The sequence below is a fragment of the Bombus terrestris genome, chromosome 4 (genome assembly GCF_910591885.1).
Source record: "Bombus terrestris chromosome 4, iyBomTerr1.2, whole genome shotgun sequence".
NCBI lineage: Eukaryota > Metazoa > Arthropoda > Insecta > Hymenoptera > Apidae > Bombus > Bombus terrestris.
In genome coordinates, this window is record NC_063272.1 from 7,404,301 (window position 1) to 7,421,934 (window position 17,634).

General features: G+C 35.6%; 2 protein-coding genes across 5 annotated transcripts in view; one reads left to right on the plus strand and one right to left on the minus strand.

Annotated features, from left to right (window-relative positions):
- LOC100644843 (centrosomal protein of 290 kDa) overlaps positions 1-17,634 on the minus strand; it is a 169,607-nt gene that overhangs the window by 114,525 nt on the left and 37,448 nt on the right. The window lies entirely within an intron of this gene.
- Positions 1,658-17,634, plus strand: part of LOC100644635 (chorion peroxidase) — a 34,808-nt gene continuing 18,831 nt past the window's right edge. For 2 of the 3 annotated variants that reach the window (XR_007223635.1, XM_020862828.2), the window contains exons 1-2: positions 1,659-2,072; positions 9,686-9,886. Coding sequence is in view for 2 of the 3 variants with exons in the window: in XM_020862828.2 (XP_020718487.1) it covers positions 2,065-2,072; positions 9,686-9,886 (209 nt within the window). In the remaining variant the exon portion in view is untranslated. Of the gene's footprint in view, positions 2,073-9,685; positions 9,887-17,634 lie in introns of all 3 variants that reach the window. The other variant, XM_012308250.3, reaches the window with a different exon arrangement.

Below are 17,634 nucleotides of genomic sequence, written 5' to 3' on the forward strand. Positions count from 1 at the left end.
TCTCTCGTTTAAAATTAATTTCAGATATCAAGTTTTCACGGTCAATATCTTCTGTTCATTCACGTTCTTAATCTCGTTTGACAACCAAATATTATCAGCTCGCGTAATGACAAAGTTGGAGCGTAGACCAGTCGTGATACTGTACGCGGCAACAGATCAATTAGCTTTGGATACTTGCGAATCATCGATACAATGTGATTTACGTTTGTCGCCAAAGAATTTAGCCGAATTATATAATCAATTACAATATTCTGATCGCCGTTGAAATTCTCATGACTTTCATAATCTTACGCAATGAAAGTGCGGTACGCGCGTTTCTTATGTAACGAAAATCGAATGTCCTTTTGGCATCGCACAATTCGCTTGTAAAAGGACTTTACGCCTTTCGTTCGTGCATATCTCTGATTCTTGAATCTTCTCTGAATTTTCCTTGAATACATTACGTTTCAGCGTTAGGTGAATATCAATTTCGTTCCTATTACTGTTAGAATTCTTCAACTCGATTAACATAAGATTCGTACAGATGACCTTAACTGAAGCCAAACTGGACCACTCTATTTTATATGAAATTCTCAATTTCATTAATCAGATACACAATTAATCACGCAACATCTCAAAGAACAAGGGACTCATTTCTACGAATCTATTTATTACAGGGAATAATATAAATAATTAGGTAAACGGCAATAAATAATCATTCCGAGCCTATTTAAATAATCTTAATACCAGCTCTTTAATTCGCATACAACATAGTTCATTACGACACAAAGTTTCTTACGACTTCCATACGATTCGATTTCAATTCAACCCTAACGAATCCAGCCTAACCCTAACCTACCCCAAAATGAAAAGAGGGCAGAAGATTGAGGGATTAAGGTTAAGTTTCATTCCGAGTATGTCACGCGTTCCCTAAATTCATCCTGATTACGATCTGACAGTAGAACACGATAAATTCATCGAGAGATTCTAAATTCTTTCAACTACCTCAACGAACAACAGTCTAAACCTGTTCAAACATCCTTTTCTAACATCAACCTTCCAAATCTTACATATAATAACTCTATCTCTATCTCCTCTATCTCCTCTATCTCCGACTCGCCTTCTGTCTGTCTGAATCCAATCTCATCCTATTCCATTGAACCTAATAACGAAAGGAAACTAGACGAAAAGCAAGCGCGAACACGACATAAGAAGCCAGTCTTAATTAACCAATTCGATGGAAACGACGATCTTATTCGTACTTGTGGATTAGTGGGGTTCGGGTGGCGACTTTGTACGTCACGTTATTTCGGAGAGCGCGGAGAGACAATCGATGTCTCGAATCGAGGGCAGCAGCCAGCGGCTCGTTTAGAGAAAGGAAAGTCAAACGTGGACGGGAGTCTACGCCTCCTCCTCCCTCCTTCTCTCTTCCTCGCTCTCTATGCTCCTTTTCCTCTTCTTCGTCGCCGGTTAACCGCCTCTCCTGTTCTCTCTCACCTGGAGGTTGTTAGCTCGAAGTCAGGTAACTTACATTGCCTTTCGCCCCCTCCGCTGTGCCGTTCAACGGCCAACGCTTTTGGGGAGCTTTTCCACCACCATCTGCCACTGTGTGTACGTAGTCGATAAAGAACTACACGGGAACACGCGTCGAGTGAGGTTACCGCATTATATGAAACACTCGGTCAGTAAGTCTCTAACCAACAATCACTCGACACCGAGCACATCCAGTCAGTGGTCACTGACTACAACGGACAGACCGAGTCAGTAGAAGTGGCTGACTATCGTCGTACTGTCTAAGACAAATGGTGACCAGTCGAATTTGTCCGACCAGGTCTATGGAATTCGTCGTTTCGCCCCGTATCGTCTTTCTTCCCTTCGTTCTTTCTTGAGATACTTTGACACAACCCTATCTCGGTTTTTTCCTATCTTCGTCCGTGGAGGATTATTGAGAATAATCGTGGTTCGAGGAAAAAAGTGTGTCGAAAGTGCTGCTCGCGTTCGCCGGTTCTGAACATTCGTCCTTGAACATCTGCTCGATTCGGTTTACTGGAGATCGGCCAGCAACGTGGAGCACGTGGAGGCAAAATGCACAGGTAAGCTATTGTTAACGCTTGGTTGATACGAACGACTTACGATAGATTTATCCCGCTTATTTGTAGGCAGAGTATATTTTCATTTTCCCTGCGTTAACGTTACTCGTGGTTAAAGGACGTAATTATTAGGGCGTTAGAACTGCCAAATCTATAAATACCTATTTTTGAGCTCCATTGTCAGGTTCTTTGTTGATAGACGCATGAAAAGTATGAATATGCAATTACAAAAATTAATACGATTTTTATCTAAGTAGAAATATGATCATCGTTTGTAACATACGAAATGTCGAATTTTGATGATATCAATTTTCTGAAGTTCCTTCCTCTCGTAAACATTTTTCGCTTTCCGAGGATCATTTCATATGTCGTCCTAGAACCGAGAATTTCCTTCCTCGTACGTGATTTTAATTTTTTAATTTCTACGTGTATAAACATATATATAAATCATTTAAATATTTATGCGTATCATTGCATATAAATGTATATAAATTTTATTTGGGATTCAGCGAAATATGACTTATTAGAAATTATATATGTCATATGTTACTACTTCTATATCAATCTACTTCCATCGCATCACTTTCATGGTAATCATCATTACGAGCACAATAATATTAACTTACATATTAAAGTTTGGTAGTTCTCACGTTAAAAAGATTCGTTCCATTTAAAAAGTAATCACTAAGGCATTAGATGGTTCGTGTTTCACGTTGATACTTTAATGTTAGAACATTAGATGAGATATAGATGAAAAGAAAGCTTGGCCTTTCTCGATAGATCCTGTTAACGTTACCCGTAATCGTTCACGAAATAAATTAATTGTTAGAATGTTCAATGGATTCTACCAGTTCAGGCAGCTAAAAGCGAGGAAATTAGTCAACGTACACCTCACGAGAACAGCACAAATTTTCGAGTATATTTTCTTTCTTCCTCTCTCAGTCTCACTCTTAGTCGTTTCTAAAACGATCTGATTATTAGACTATTAAAAGGATCCCTCTTTCAAAGAATAATCGCTGAAGAATAAGAGAAAGCTGTTTGAATCGCGGCTGAAAAGAAAGATTGATATCGCTGACGGTAATGTATATATAAAAGAGCAGTAATAATGATGTAATCGTTACAGTGTTAGCGTCATGTTTAACCTAAAGTATTCAAACAAAACAACGTCTAAACAGTCTACTTACACTTCACAATTACCATTCGTGGAAATTAACGACCGATAAACGGTGCTCTCTTGCATCCATGTTTAAAGTATTGCGTTTTCCAATGCACGCATAATGAAAGCTGAACTCAGCACGAGAACAATTACAATTGCCCCCAAAAATGCATTCTGGCGTAATCCATAATTACGCTTAATCACGAGCTAACTGCTTTAAAGGTTCGCTCTATTTTCAATGCAGTTCCGTTCAGTCAGAGAGAAACACGATAAAATAAACACGATTCAACGATGACACAATTGTCGAAGGGGCTGCTGGGATAAGGAGGCAGCTTCATTTTTCAATAACTTGCGTTAAACCAACAGAAATCGATGTAAAGTTAAATTACTTTCTATAAACGTAATTTAAGTCATCAGTGATCAACTAATATTCGTAGTAATAAAATTTCTAACTATTTTGAGTGTGAAAGTGTACTTTAACTTTCTTTCTCTTTCGATAAATATAATTGAAGAATACAAGGGAAAAACGTGATAAATCGTATTTCTTATATTTTGTGGAGAAGCAATATAGTTGAAAATGAAATATGTATTTCTTTAAACATATCCTTTATTTAATTTATAATTTAAAAATAATTTATAAAATTTAAAAAATATTGTTCGACATAATAATAAAATATTACAGATACAAGACATTAAAGTATTACTCTTTTTATTATACCTTGTTAATTATACGCTCGACTTTGTCAAGTATTCGGTTCTTTTTAAGAGACATCTTTAAACTTAATAAGTTGTTTTATAATTTTTAATTACGCCGTATTAAAATTCTCCCGTTTAATGATAACGCGGTATTAAAACCAGGAAACGAGCAAAAGTGTACTTAACATGTTTCTCTCCTGCGATATTTAATTTAAATATGGTAGCTGGCTCTTGATCGCTGCGAAATCTTTCAGTCGTTCGTTTTCTCAGCACGTTTCCATTGATAACGAATTCACCAACGATCATGGAAATCGATTTTACGGTTTACACTTAGGGACAAAAACAAGCGGACAAGTAATGGAAATGGGTATCAATGAAGCTCATTCGAGTTAAAATAATTAACTTTTGTTTATTATTACCTTTTGAAATTTTAATACAAAAGCCTTTTGCTATTGATGCTTATCTTACCTAATTTCATCAATTTTGAATTAACCGATTTACCAAATAACCGATCATATATCATCATAGTACGTGGATTATTTGGCAAATAATCGAAGTTAGTATTTACATTTGTGTGCAAATAAGCCGTTGTTTAACAAAACCATTGATACCTATTTCCACTACCTGTCCGCTCAATTTTGTTCCCGACTGTATATTTTATCCAAAAGGACAACGTTGACGCCGGGACCGACGTATAATCTTATCGAGAGAAGAGCGCATCGCGAAATTGGATTCAATCATTCGTTGCATCGGGTTGGTAAGAAAAGTGAAAGGATCCGCGATAGACGCAGCGAGAAAGTAATCCATGATGTTTATTTCGATTGGACCTCTTATCGTAATCGAGTCTCGTACGCGTAACGCGTAATCTAGCAATGTTATCAGTCGTTTCTATCGGTAAACCGTATTAACGATTTTAATCTATAAGTGAAATTCAAGTGAAATCCTACGCGCGTTTACGCACTTTCACTGGTGATATGTGCATAGCGGATGGTTATTTTGTTGCTACTCTTATGAATTTGATTGAGGAAGCTTGAAGTAAATTTCAAACGTTTATGCATTATAACGTAATTCATTGTACGCATGTAATTTAACTCGAAACGAATCAAGTTAGAAATTTTGTCTATGTTGAAATTCACTGATTATAGAATGAAAGTATTTCGTTATTCGCACGTGGAAACAAAATCAATAAATTTTGAAAAATCCATCTAATTATTAGACCATGAATTTTTATGAGATTTCGTATTTTCGTGCAAGTAATTGTCGTTATAATCCTGTTCGGTTTGGTTCGAGTACTTGTAGTTTCGTATGTTTTCAGAACCAGCTTGTTCTCAACTTTTCAGCTTTCGCTGGCTTCCGGTACGCCGCGCCGTACGATTTCTTACGTTTCTCGATCCGATTTCTCGGCGTTACGCGGTTAGAATACCGGGCCAATTTACGTAAATTGTCGTGATAACATTTACATATCTTCGTACGAAACAAAAGAGAAAAGATCAAACACGCTTTACATAAATATAATGGAATATAGCAATCCCTTTCTATGTTTAATCGACACAAAAATACGGACAAATTAAATTAAAATCATCACAAATGACTAGACCGTGATTGCTTATGAATTTGTAGGAAATTTAAAAATATAAAAAAGAGCGAAAATAATAGAATAGAAGAGAAGGTGGTTAAGTAGAAAATTAAATAATCGTCACTCGTAGAAATTGCTCTAGCGTTACAACGATGATCGTTACCGTGACAAGGATGCTCTATTGTCGATCAGTTATCTATTATTGATGTATTATCGATCGTGTTACCAACGATGTAACTGCGAGGTATTATACTTTGTTCGGTGTTGCGCTTCAGGGATCCGTTGCAAAGAGTTACGCCTCTGATTTCACAATGATTTCGTTATGTATTATTATTTATAGATATCTATAAAGAATTACAATCGCTCCATTACGCTGCAATCGTTGATTCCCCATTGACAAAGCATATTAGTCATTTCGTAATGACCGCTGAATGTTACGTGCAAGTGGGTAAAGAAACAGAAAGTTCGGCTCAATGCTTCCAGCTCATTTCTATTTCATTTTAAAAGAATATTTGATTTGTCTGATAAATGATATAACTACGATGATATAATGATATAATTAGAATAATTCTGCACGCAAACTCGCATAAAAAATGCGATACGAAATGCTTTAATATTCCAAATTCCCTTTATAAAAATTTTCTTCGAAAATAATCAAGAATAAGTAACGTAATAACTTTTCGTTGAAAAAATTCCGTTTAAAAATGTTTCACCTACTCGTGCATCTAATTAGATTTCGTCTGTAAGTCGCAGTTTTGTTGATAGTTGCAGAGAAATCCGCGGTCTGCTAATCGTACGAGAAAAACACTAGCTTCTTTGATTTCTGGTCACTTTGCGTGGCCTGCGGCACGGACGAAACGTGCCGATACTTAAAACCGGTCGCGACGCATTCGATTTCATAAGGCCTATTGACCGATTGCCTTTAATCAATGACTCTAGCTGAACCGACGTGAATACGACTCGAGGAATCCCCCGTGAATCGTATCGAAACACCATAAATCTCGCAAGCGCAGCAGGTATAGATTACTCTAGAATCTAATGAATTCGTGGCTTGCGTCTCGTGACTTTTTCCCTGTGTGTTTCTTAGAGAAACGGAGGAGTAGCATGACAGAGATTCTTTGGCACGTGCATAAAATTGATAACATAGACGTAGGAGAACTTGTTGAAAAGCAATTTCACTGGATGATTCCTAATGAAATCGAGTTAGGATGAGAAGTAATCGAGTTCGGTCAGAATATCTGAGCACAGGATGTTCAGCAAGGAGTGGCGCATCCAAGAAACATTCATCCATCCAAACACGCGTCCAGAGAACAACATCAAAGTAAAATATACCATAAACTTTTTAAAGTAACTTTTTCAAACGCAGACATCAAGATACGTTGTAGTATGGTATAGTGACACAGAAATTGATTATTACTTTGCATTTTTAACAATTGAAGAAGATAAAGTTCATTTATCTTTCTTCATATATAATTAAATATTGAAAACTTTGAATTTGACTATTTGATATGCAAAGCTAAGCTTGTTGAAGAAGTCAGATTTTAAAAACAATGTTCTACAGAAGCTCCATGTAAAAATTGACAAGCGCAAATTTACAAAAGAAATCTTATTTTTTTTATAAATAATTTCTTATATTCCTCTTCAACTTCTCAATCTTTTATACAAAATTTCAAACTTGACTACCGTATCAAGCATGCTGTTTTATCTCAACGTATATCGCGAATACTTCATGCAATTCCTCGTTATACCATGGGGAACAACATCAGCGTAGTGCAAATATACATAGTTTTCATTCCACCACGTATGCAGTTTCTTCATCCTGAATTCATGCATCGTCGGGAATGGGCGAGCACGTGCTCATTGCAGTAAGATATAAAAGCAGATTGATCTACATGATTGCATTTTTGCATTCATAAAAAAAATAAAGCAACAGTATAAAATTACAAATTCTGAAGATTCTTTGAACCTCACGAAAGTCAAGGTATACTGCGGCGTTATTCATCGTCTTTCGAAATTGTGCAACGAATAATCGATGGAAGAAACTACAATAATTACATAAATTCAGCGCCTAAGGTTTTGCTGGTTTATACATTTGCGAATCAATTTTCTACTATGGAAACAAAATTAAAAAATAGATTATATCACGTTGGATTGATCGTTAGAGACCAGATATGGAAGCTAAATGTTTTTCCTTTCCATTCTTTGACGTTTCGAGTTGGTAACGAGCAGGTTGAATTTCTAAACTCGATGTTTCAACTGGCAAACTGTTACATAATATCGATGGTATTCTAGTTGGCTAATCGGTAGTCGGCTTTACTAATTAATACTTTTGTTTGGAAAAATCATTAAATACATGTTTTATTGCTTGTATTTGAAAATGTTTTTAAACGAACGTGATTCACAGCTATGAGACATTTATCTATGCTCCAGATCAGTTTAATAACACAATATTAAATAAAATAAATTTATATAATTATATTGTTTAAATTTCAAGCCAATATGAAAATGTGTATAAAAATTACAAGATATTTACTGGAAACACATATTTGGTAAGAGATTAGTATACAGCATGTGAATAATCGCCTTAAACATATAATAAGCGTTAAATATGGTCCACTAAATATTAAGGTTTATTAATGCAATGGATAATTGATTGTTTAAATAATTTTGTGATGTCTGCGAAATATATTCTTGTACGAAATATCTTGCAATTTCAACGTACATATATTCCCAGATCTATTTCGAACTTCATCAACTTCATCAAATTTCAAAATGTTTCATACAGCACACGTAATAAATTCATGAAAGATGTCGAATAATTTCGCTAGACTGTGTATATTAATCTCAATTTACAATCGGTCATAAAGAATATAGGATCTTGCGGTGTATCTCATTGATCCTATAAACGAGTGAATTAAACGCGCGACGTTCTGCGCTAACAAAAACTGAAATCCAGGCTTATTATTCAACTCGTTCGACGAACCGATCAACACCGAGACAGACACATCAGACAGACTAATCCGAGCAGATAATTGTCGGGGTTTTAGAATAAAAGGTGAATGTCCTCGTGCCAGTTTTCCATCTGAATATAACGTAGAAACGAGCGCAATGCATAATTTTCGATGAAACCAACGGGAAAATATCACTCGGTTACAGTTATACGTACACGACCGCGATAAATAAATCGACACTCGGTTGCCTCCACGTCCAAGGTGGACACATTCTCCCGAGACTTGGTCGAAACCAATGTTACTTGGAATAGAATGGAACAACAAGCATTTGCATCCGCTTTGCAATGTAAATAAAGCACGTAGTAATTGATCGTTTTTCTCGCCAATCATTTTTTACTTTCTAATCCCACGATCATAATCGTTTTTTAGCTTCCTCAAGTGTTACATTTACGTTGCCATAGCGAAGTTTCGAGCCACTCTTTTCAAACCTAATCCTTTGTAAGAAGGTTATGAGAGTATTCTGATCGTTCATAAAGGCCAATAATGACGTTTCCATTGCTTTCATTAGCTTCCTATTTGTCTATCTACGTGTTGTTGCAAAAATTTCCATTTAAACGAAGAAATTTACTTCGAAGAACTGCATCCAAATTAATTTCTACCATGGCATTGCCAAATTAATTTATCTTCCATTAATATTTACCTAGCCACCATCAAGCTTCTAACAATTGCAGATTTCATCACACCAACGTTCACGTGTAATTCCGCAAAATTTTAAATCCGGTTCTAAGAATCTTTCGATCAACTCACAACGAAAAAGATCAATCTGAAACACGAGCTACTATCTACTGTCATAAATATCTACCTAACCTATGTAAATTATCCTTTCTAGTTATTTATTACCCATTTATATTTTATATTTATTATTCCAAAGAATGATATTTCAACGATTCGCAACTATGTACATTGTTTCTAAATTACTTATCATAAGTATTTACTAAACCTAACTTCCTAAATAATGAATTGTTGAAGCAAAATTGAAAATCTAATTCAAGAATTCAGCAACCCTTAACGTAAAAGTCGATTACGAAATACCATGAAAAGGGTGTGAAACAAAGTGATTCCCAACAGCCGCAAACACAGGCTACAAGCGATTTCGGTTGAATATTCGGCCGTGATTGGTTCGCGATATAACCCCGATGCCACAGAGAAGATAATCGTCGTTGTTACAATGTTGCAGATCCGTGATAGGACGGACACGATCCGCGATAATCGGGCTCTTGCTGCTACTGGCGACCTGGCGAAACAACGATAGCTGCGACGGCCTGCAATATCAGCCGGTTGAGGTTTATGCAAACGGCGATGACTGCGCGTTGATCCTCAGCGGGCCAGGGAGGACCAGCGTCTTCGATTACACATACAATTTGCTACGTGGCTCCTTGTAAGTAACGTTAATATCACTGCAAATACGTATACACGACGTATAATACACGCGAATGCTTTGATACTATTTCGAACAAGATTGTTCCACTATATATGTAGAGTGAGGTAAACTCGAGCGAACCGCCGTGGGCGAAGATTCTTTTGCAGTTGATTTATTAGCCGGTGCTCTGGGTACATATCTATATTAGTTTGTTACGACATGCTCCTTAGAGGGTTCGAAGAATGTTTACCATGATGGGACGTTTCTTATGTTTGAAAAGATTATGTTGTTTCGACGGAGATGAGAATTAGAAATGTGTTACATTAAACCGTCAAGATTCGTTTTAATGTTTCTTTTTAGAGGGATATTGGGATATTGGAAAACGTAGACAAGTATACGTTCTTGTCTAAGGATCACTAGATTGGTTTAAGTCACTAGATTAATTTCAAATATGTAATTATTTGATATAGAACGTAGAATGTAACTTATCACGGCATATTTTACGATCTTACTTATTTGCAAAGAAATAGATTAATATGATATATGATTGTAATAATAATTCGAAACTCATAAAGAACCTAATAACAGATCAGACGTTACGAATCCGACACGATATCCATTGCAATAAAAAAAAAAAAGATATTTAACGAGGGTTAAACACTCAAACACCATATTTATCTTACAAACATATCCAGTAAAATCTTTCAATCGGCAGAAGTTTGAAGCAAAGAGGCAAACTCTAACCCCAAGGTATATCTTACGATGTGTAATATTGCAATTATCGCACATTTCTCCATTGATTACAATCTTAATTATAGCTCGATATTAAATCCGGCAATTTGTCGATAAAGAGTTAACGATCGCCGCTGGTAAGCTCGTTGTTACGCGATATTTTCCTTGTACCGATCCTTCCACCCGATCTCTGTTACCATGGTACGTTCAAAAGGCACGTGCAACGTGTAATTATGTCTTTCGGATGTTTCACGTGGCTTCGGGTTGGCCGAATTAAAGCACGATCTTACACAAGACCTGCAAGACCTCCACCGATATTTTCGAGGTCTAGAGAAAGCAGGAACAACAGTCGATGGCGACTGAACTTTCACTATCCATCTAACCTTTGTTGCTGAGATAATATCAGATTACTATCGCACAAATCACCCAGCGAAATATCTTTCTTAAACTCTTCCCACATAACGGGTCATGTATGTCATAAACCAAACTTTCATTTACTTCCTGTTATATATATACATGTGTATACAAGGTGTGGCCGAATAACACGCACAAGCGGGTACGAGGTAATTCCTCGTGAAAAAATAAGGACAAAATATGGAACAAAATTTTGTCATTTAAGCTTTAGCTTTCGAGAAAATCGAGTTCGAATTTGTTTAGTTAGGAATCGATCTAATACTTACATGCGTATGATAAATTTTCAAATTTATTTCTTCGGACACAAAGCGTCTCGAGAAAAAATTTTATTCTGCATTTTCGATTTATTTTCGCACGTAGAATGACCTGCTGCCGATTATTTAGCCCTGTCTAGTCCGGAATTAATCACGTTCAAGAATACTTGATAAGTTTTCAAACTCCATTTTCTCGCAAACTAAGACTTAAAATTTTATTTTATCGTAAGGAATCACCTCGTGAGCCTGCTTGTACATGTTATTGTACAATTCAAGATATCTGCTTTATACATATAGTTATCAAATCTACTATTTATTATTGGTACATCTTATTGATACATTACGATGCTATTATTTCTTTGATTTTTTATTATTTTTCTCATAAATAGTATAATTTCTTCTACGCTTGGAATATTTAATTATTTTGTTTTTGGGATTAATTCAACATCCTCTATATAATTGTATGGAAACCTCGAATAAAAATCTATAGCGTATTCTGGTTAAAGTTGAATCAACAATAAAGTACGATATAACGTCGAACACGAGAAACACGTTAGACGTTTGAAACTCATGAAACAATGTAACTTAAAAGCTGTTTTTCTCAATATCTGATAAATAAGTTTTACATTTTCATTGGAATTTTCTATCCTATACAATTCCATCGTCTATGATTTTTTAAACTTTGACGTCATTCAAACATCTATTTGTACAAAATTTTACCTTGCTACGATCCTCGAGTTATCATATGTATTTCAGCCTTGATTCCACTTCAGCAAACAAAGGTAATTGCACTTATTTCACAGCTGTCCGCTTCATGATAACTTTAACATAATTTAATCGAGTTACTAAACACTTGATAATGATTTATCATAGCAAAATAAAAAGTTCACTTCTGCAACATGTAACCGTGAGAACACGTAATGAGAGCGTACCGTTACATATCATGAAATACTTGATCTCCTTTTGTTTATCCATGCGGATAAGACAATGAAATACTGTTGTAACTACTAGTTATAGAACCTTGAAACGAAGTATAGAGCTGTACGGTGTTTCTTGACATTTTAAGAAAGCAAGAACGACGGAGGTCGTTCGAGGAGAAGAAAACGATGAAATGGCTATGAAATTGATGGGAAAGAGATAAAGTTGTTGCGTTATTCATGATAATTATTATAAGGACTCGTCTATTTCCTGACAGATATACAACGACCACTGGTACATGAATTATTAATAGGAAACCGATAACAAGCAGACAGAACTTGTTGATCAACTTTAAGCTACTGAATTATAATACAAAAGGTGATCGTCGTTCTAAACAGGTTCAGAAGATATCTTTCGAGATGCTCCACGAAACTTGGACGTGTCTATTTTCAACATATTTACGATCTTCACTTTTACTATAGCTAGCTTCTTAATATTCGTGAAAGTGAAAATGTATCACGTGATTGAATTCGTATAAAATATACGAAAGTATAAAGGTGCTTGTAACAAGTAGTTTGGGTAGTTTGAGACTATAACGAGTTATAATCCATCGATCGGTGTGAGTCTAAGGGAAATAGAACGTAACAGAAATGAACAAGTACTGATACAATAATGTAATCATATTTACTGAAAATATAAAAATATGTTGTCACGACATTACCAATAGTACAGAAGAACTCGAAGATCGATATTCTAAGAATTCTTATTAAAACTATACGTAATAAGTATAATCTTAAAAAAGTAATCTTATCTAATCTAAAGTATAATCTTAAAAAAACTATACGTAAAATTATTAAATGAGGATTATAGCTTAAACCACGTATATCTATATCATCAACGAAATTTTACATGTTATAAGTTATAAGTTATCGACATCGATAAATTCTGTTGCTTAACGTCAACAAATTTGGTAATAAGACAAACAACGTTTCGCAAGTAAATTTTACAAATTACAAATAATCTGATTGCGTTGGTCGACGTAAGATTGTAAAATTATAAGAAATCAATCTATGATTTATAATTAAAAACACGACGTTAGCGAACTATTCCACAAGTGGACCTAGAATCTCAATGGAACATGAAAAATACTTTTCTTCCTCGTCCTAATAATTAGAAAACTACCGCAAGAATAACGAGTGACATTTCTACGAGTAGTTTAAGATCTCTGATCGAACGTCGCATTATCTGCGAACAAACATAACGACGTACAAATCGTCCAGCAGATTCCTGTTGCTTTGCAAACATCTTGCCTAACGCGAAATCGATTTATTAATCCCATTTCTGGACGAAGATTCACGAGACGCTGTATCGTCGCGACAGAGCATGATTCTGTCAGTTCTAACGAGGCATAATGCGATTGCATCGTTTCCTCGCAATTACCAGATTCGAACAGGCTACGCGTGCCCGTGTATCCCATAAACGTTATTGCACGTTAACGCGAACGAACGTGAGTTGTCGGCGGCTCGTGCAGTCACGATTAAATCTTCCGATCGCGAAAAAAAAAGAAAACCGTCACGGCTATTCGTGATCCTTTTGCGGACGACCGCTAATAAAACACGACAGATCTGCTTGGGATAAAAGGAAGCAACGATCCGGTCGCGAATCCGCCACGTTCAAAGATGTAACGAGGATAATTAGAAAGTTCCATGCAATCATGCGATCTGATAATGATGCATCGTGAAAATTTACACTGCTACGCGTATATTACCTTTCCTTCTGCTTCGTTTTTAAAAATAATGAAACCTTACTTTCCAATTTTCTACTTTCTGTATTTTTTTCTTTTTTTTTTTGTAAGATAATGAAAATTTTCCAATGGTTGGAAAAAATATTTGCACGAGCTTCCTTCTCTAACGAAACGCCTTTTTATCAGATTGTACATTTCAGTTCTAGAATATGAATTTTGTATACTTATAAGAAAATACTTGATGGTGCGAAATTTAACACACTTGGCCTTAATTAGAAGGTATGTAGAAACAGTTGAAAGTACGTAAAAATACATTTTGAATACGAGAAAATTAGTAGTTCTGTTGAGCGTGATATATCTCAAAACGATCGCAAAACATGTAAAATTGCAAATTGTTTGGTTGTTTTTTTATCGATTCCGAGCGTGTCTTGCACAATTTGGAAAAATTCTGTTTCTTTTCAACGGTAGATCTCTTAGAAAGTTCTCACTTTTGAAAATTCCAGTTATGTATGATGATAGTTGGGTTCCAAGCCTATAATAATATCCACAAGCGTTCCGATAGTATGCTATCTGTTTACAATTACAGAATGCACGTGTAACGACACGATATTGCATGGTATCTGCTCGCTGGAATCCATACGTTTGTCTAGGGAGGATAGAAGCTGCCCGAGGACAAGATATAATGGCTCACGGCTGAGAATGCAGTAAAACGAAACACGCGACCTATCTGTGCGTTACACTTGCACTTACTAACCTCGGTGAAAGCCAAATCGACACATGATCACGCGACTCGAATATTTTCGCAAGATATCGCCGTTACGGAGCAATGAGCCCGGTTAAAAGAATTTTCCTGGAGAATTTCCACGTCCACGGTACAATGCTTCTGATTAACGATATCGCGACGTTGTTTGCTTCTATAAAATCGACGTTTCGTTAAAAATTAACGAGATAATTCGTTCCAATCCTCTCGATCTTCCTTTGGAATTGGAAATCTGTGTATTTCTGAGAGAATAGAATTACACGATCGTCTAGAAAAATGATAATTTTCCACTTCGATTCGGAAATTATGAAGCAATGATAGTTACAAATAAAATAATCTTATACTGCGGTAAATAGAACTGTTATGCACATAAACGAGTCTCTTTAATGATTCGTTAATAATCAAACGTTTCGTATGTTTCACAATCTAATAACAACGCGTAAAAGCATATGCAAGTGATTAGAAGTAATTCATCTGTATTGTTAGTCGGGCGACACTCTACCTAGACCACTCTACCCACACATCGCGGGCAAGATGGGAACCAGATGTCCGTACATCCTTACCGCGTACCCTCAATAGTCTTAAGGACCCATCACAAATCTCAGGAATTTTCTAGCTAAGGTCCTTCAGACCGAACAAACATCTCTTTACTGAATCGTTCTAAAGCTTATTGTTTACTACGGGAAGACACAGGAAAGTTAGTTTTTCTCACGTATGATATTCACACTAGCAACTTTCTATCGAGGACGGCTAAGACCCTTCCTAGTCCACCAACCTTCTTTTATCCAATCAGAAGCAATGTCTACTGCCCTCACTTTCCTAATCAAAATTGTCATCAACAAATCCGATGGTCCCTTGCGTTAGACACACCCACCCATCACTAGCTTTCCTCCGACACAGTATCGTCACTTTACTTTACCTATTCTTCATCGTTAGAATAGTCAACATGTCATTACCGGGTTTCTACACTTAAATCAATCACTCACTTAACTTATACATACGCATCAATGTAACTATCTTCTTTACAAAGTTGTTGGAATAAACATTAATTTATACCTGTTAATTCAGTGTAAACTCAATTGAACCACCCCTGTTATCGTAACAGAAATCAGGGGATCGATCAGTTCGTGGTGTCGATTATCTAATCGTAACGGGAATTTACGAATCCTGTTGACGTGTTTTCTTGCGATCGCATCTTTCAGCGAATGGTCGAATAAATATATATAATAAAATTATATAACATTATCGTGAATGAGTGGAATACTATGCACAATACGTTATTTACGCAGAAGCCGATGTATCATTATAAGACTATCATCATCAATATCAATCATTTGACTTCTGGAAAGCAAAAGGACACTAATCATACACTGTACTATTAAATATGAGAGATTTGTATATACATAGAAAACAGACTTAACACACGGTATAAAATTTAATTTCTAAATAGCTCGTGTGATATAGAGGACAATGAATGTTTCAATAGTAGCACTGACATAATATGTCACTGGCATAATGGTGTACTAAGAGACGGGCAGTGTTAAGGATAATTTTTCTTGGTCACGAGAATATGTGGAAAACATCGATTCGGTTATCGATACTACCGTTAAGATTCAGCTTTGTACAGCGATACTCTGTCAGCTGATACTGAATGGAATAGAAAATCTATAGCTTGTGCAACTAATACGGAGATCGTGTTCCTGGTCTCGTTACGTCGACAATGAATATTCCGTAATGCGGTGTAACTTTTCAATTTATATTCTATGAATGTGGTTCGTTCCCATTAGTCTTTGCACAAGGCATGTTTATGGAGCGAGTTAAAGAGACAAAATAGATTACAAAGTATCGATAAAATAAAGGAGATAATGGAAATGAAGGAAAAGAAATTGAATTGAAAGGGAATTTAAAGAGCAAAGAATTTTTGAATGCGTACGAGTCTTTAGAAAGGAAAACAAATCTATAAATACAGCTGAAAACTTTCATATAAATTGTTCGAGTATCTTATCTGTTAATTATTTCTTCAAAAAGGTTGATCTTCTTTTACGAGAAATAAATTCTTATTTTTATATTGTTTAAAGTAAATTACAACTTTACATTTTCTGCAACTCTTCTGTTCTAACAATTAGACGCAGTTTCAATTTATCAAAGATAGTGCAAGCGTGTTCAAAATGTGCAGCAAACCGTAGCTGCATTTTGTAATATACTTCATACCCGTTCACACGTAAGACTTAACATACTCATTTCTCACTTTACTCTATCCTCGTACCGAAAGTACGTATCGTTTACTTCTGTAGTCGACTGCCAGAAATATATGAACACGATAAATTTAAGGCGGAATACACTGAAGAACGTTCAAAGTATTTCGCAATTTTCGTTTAAAAAATATCTTACGAATTACTGTTAACAATTTTTTTTTTTAATTAATACTAACAACATCGAAGTTATTAGTTCAAAATGAAACGTTTCGTTATTTATTATACACGAAGAGGAAATATTTTACAAAGAACACAATCAGAGACATTCTAAGTCTAAAAATTTGAAGAGATGTTTGAAGAAAAATGGTTACGTTAAATTGTTACGTTAAAGGAGAAACGATGACAATAAAATATAATTCGTCGCGAATCGACATCTTCGTATTGATTACAGCGGACACTTAATGATATTTATGTAACGTATACGACGCTAGAATGTTTCTGTTAAATCGCAACTAAAAGCACTTTCTACTTTAAAATTGCTCTCGGCTTCGTTACATTATACGAAATGCAGTCCATGTAAGTCATTAAATGGAGGAAACGCGTTTTAAACGTGACTTTTCCTTCTAAGAATCCAGCGTAATCAAAGCAAGTGAATATGCAGAGATTGTTTTTAACGTGGTTGGCTATACGTCGCATGTTATCACGAACGTTATAACAATACCTTCCTTTATAAAAATCGATAGAAAACG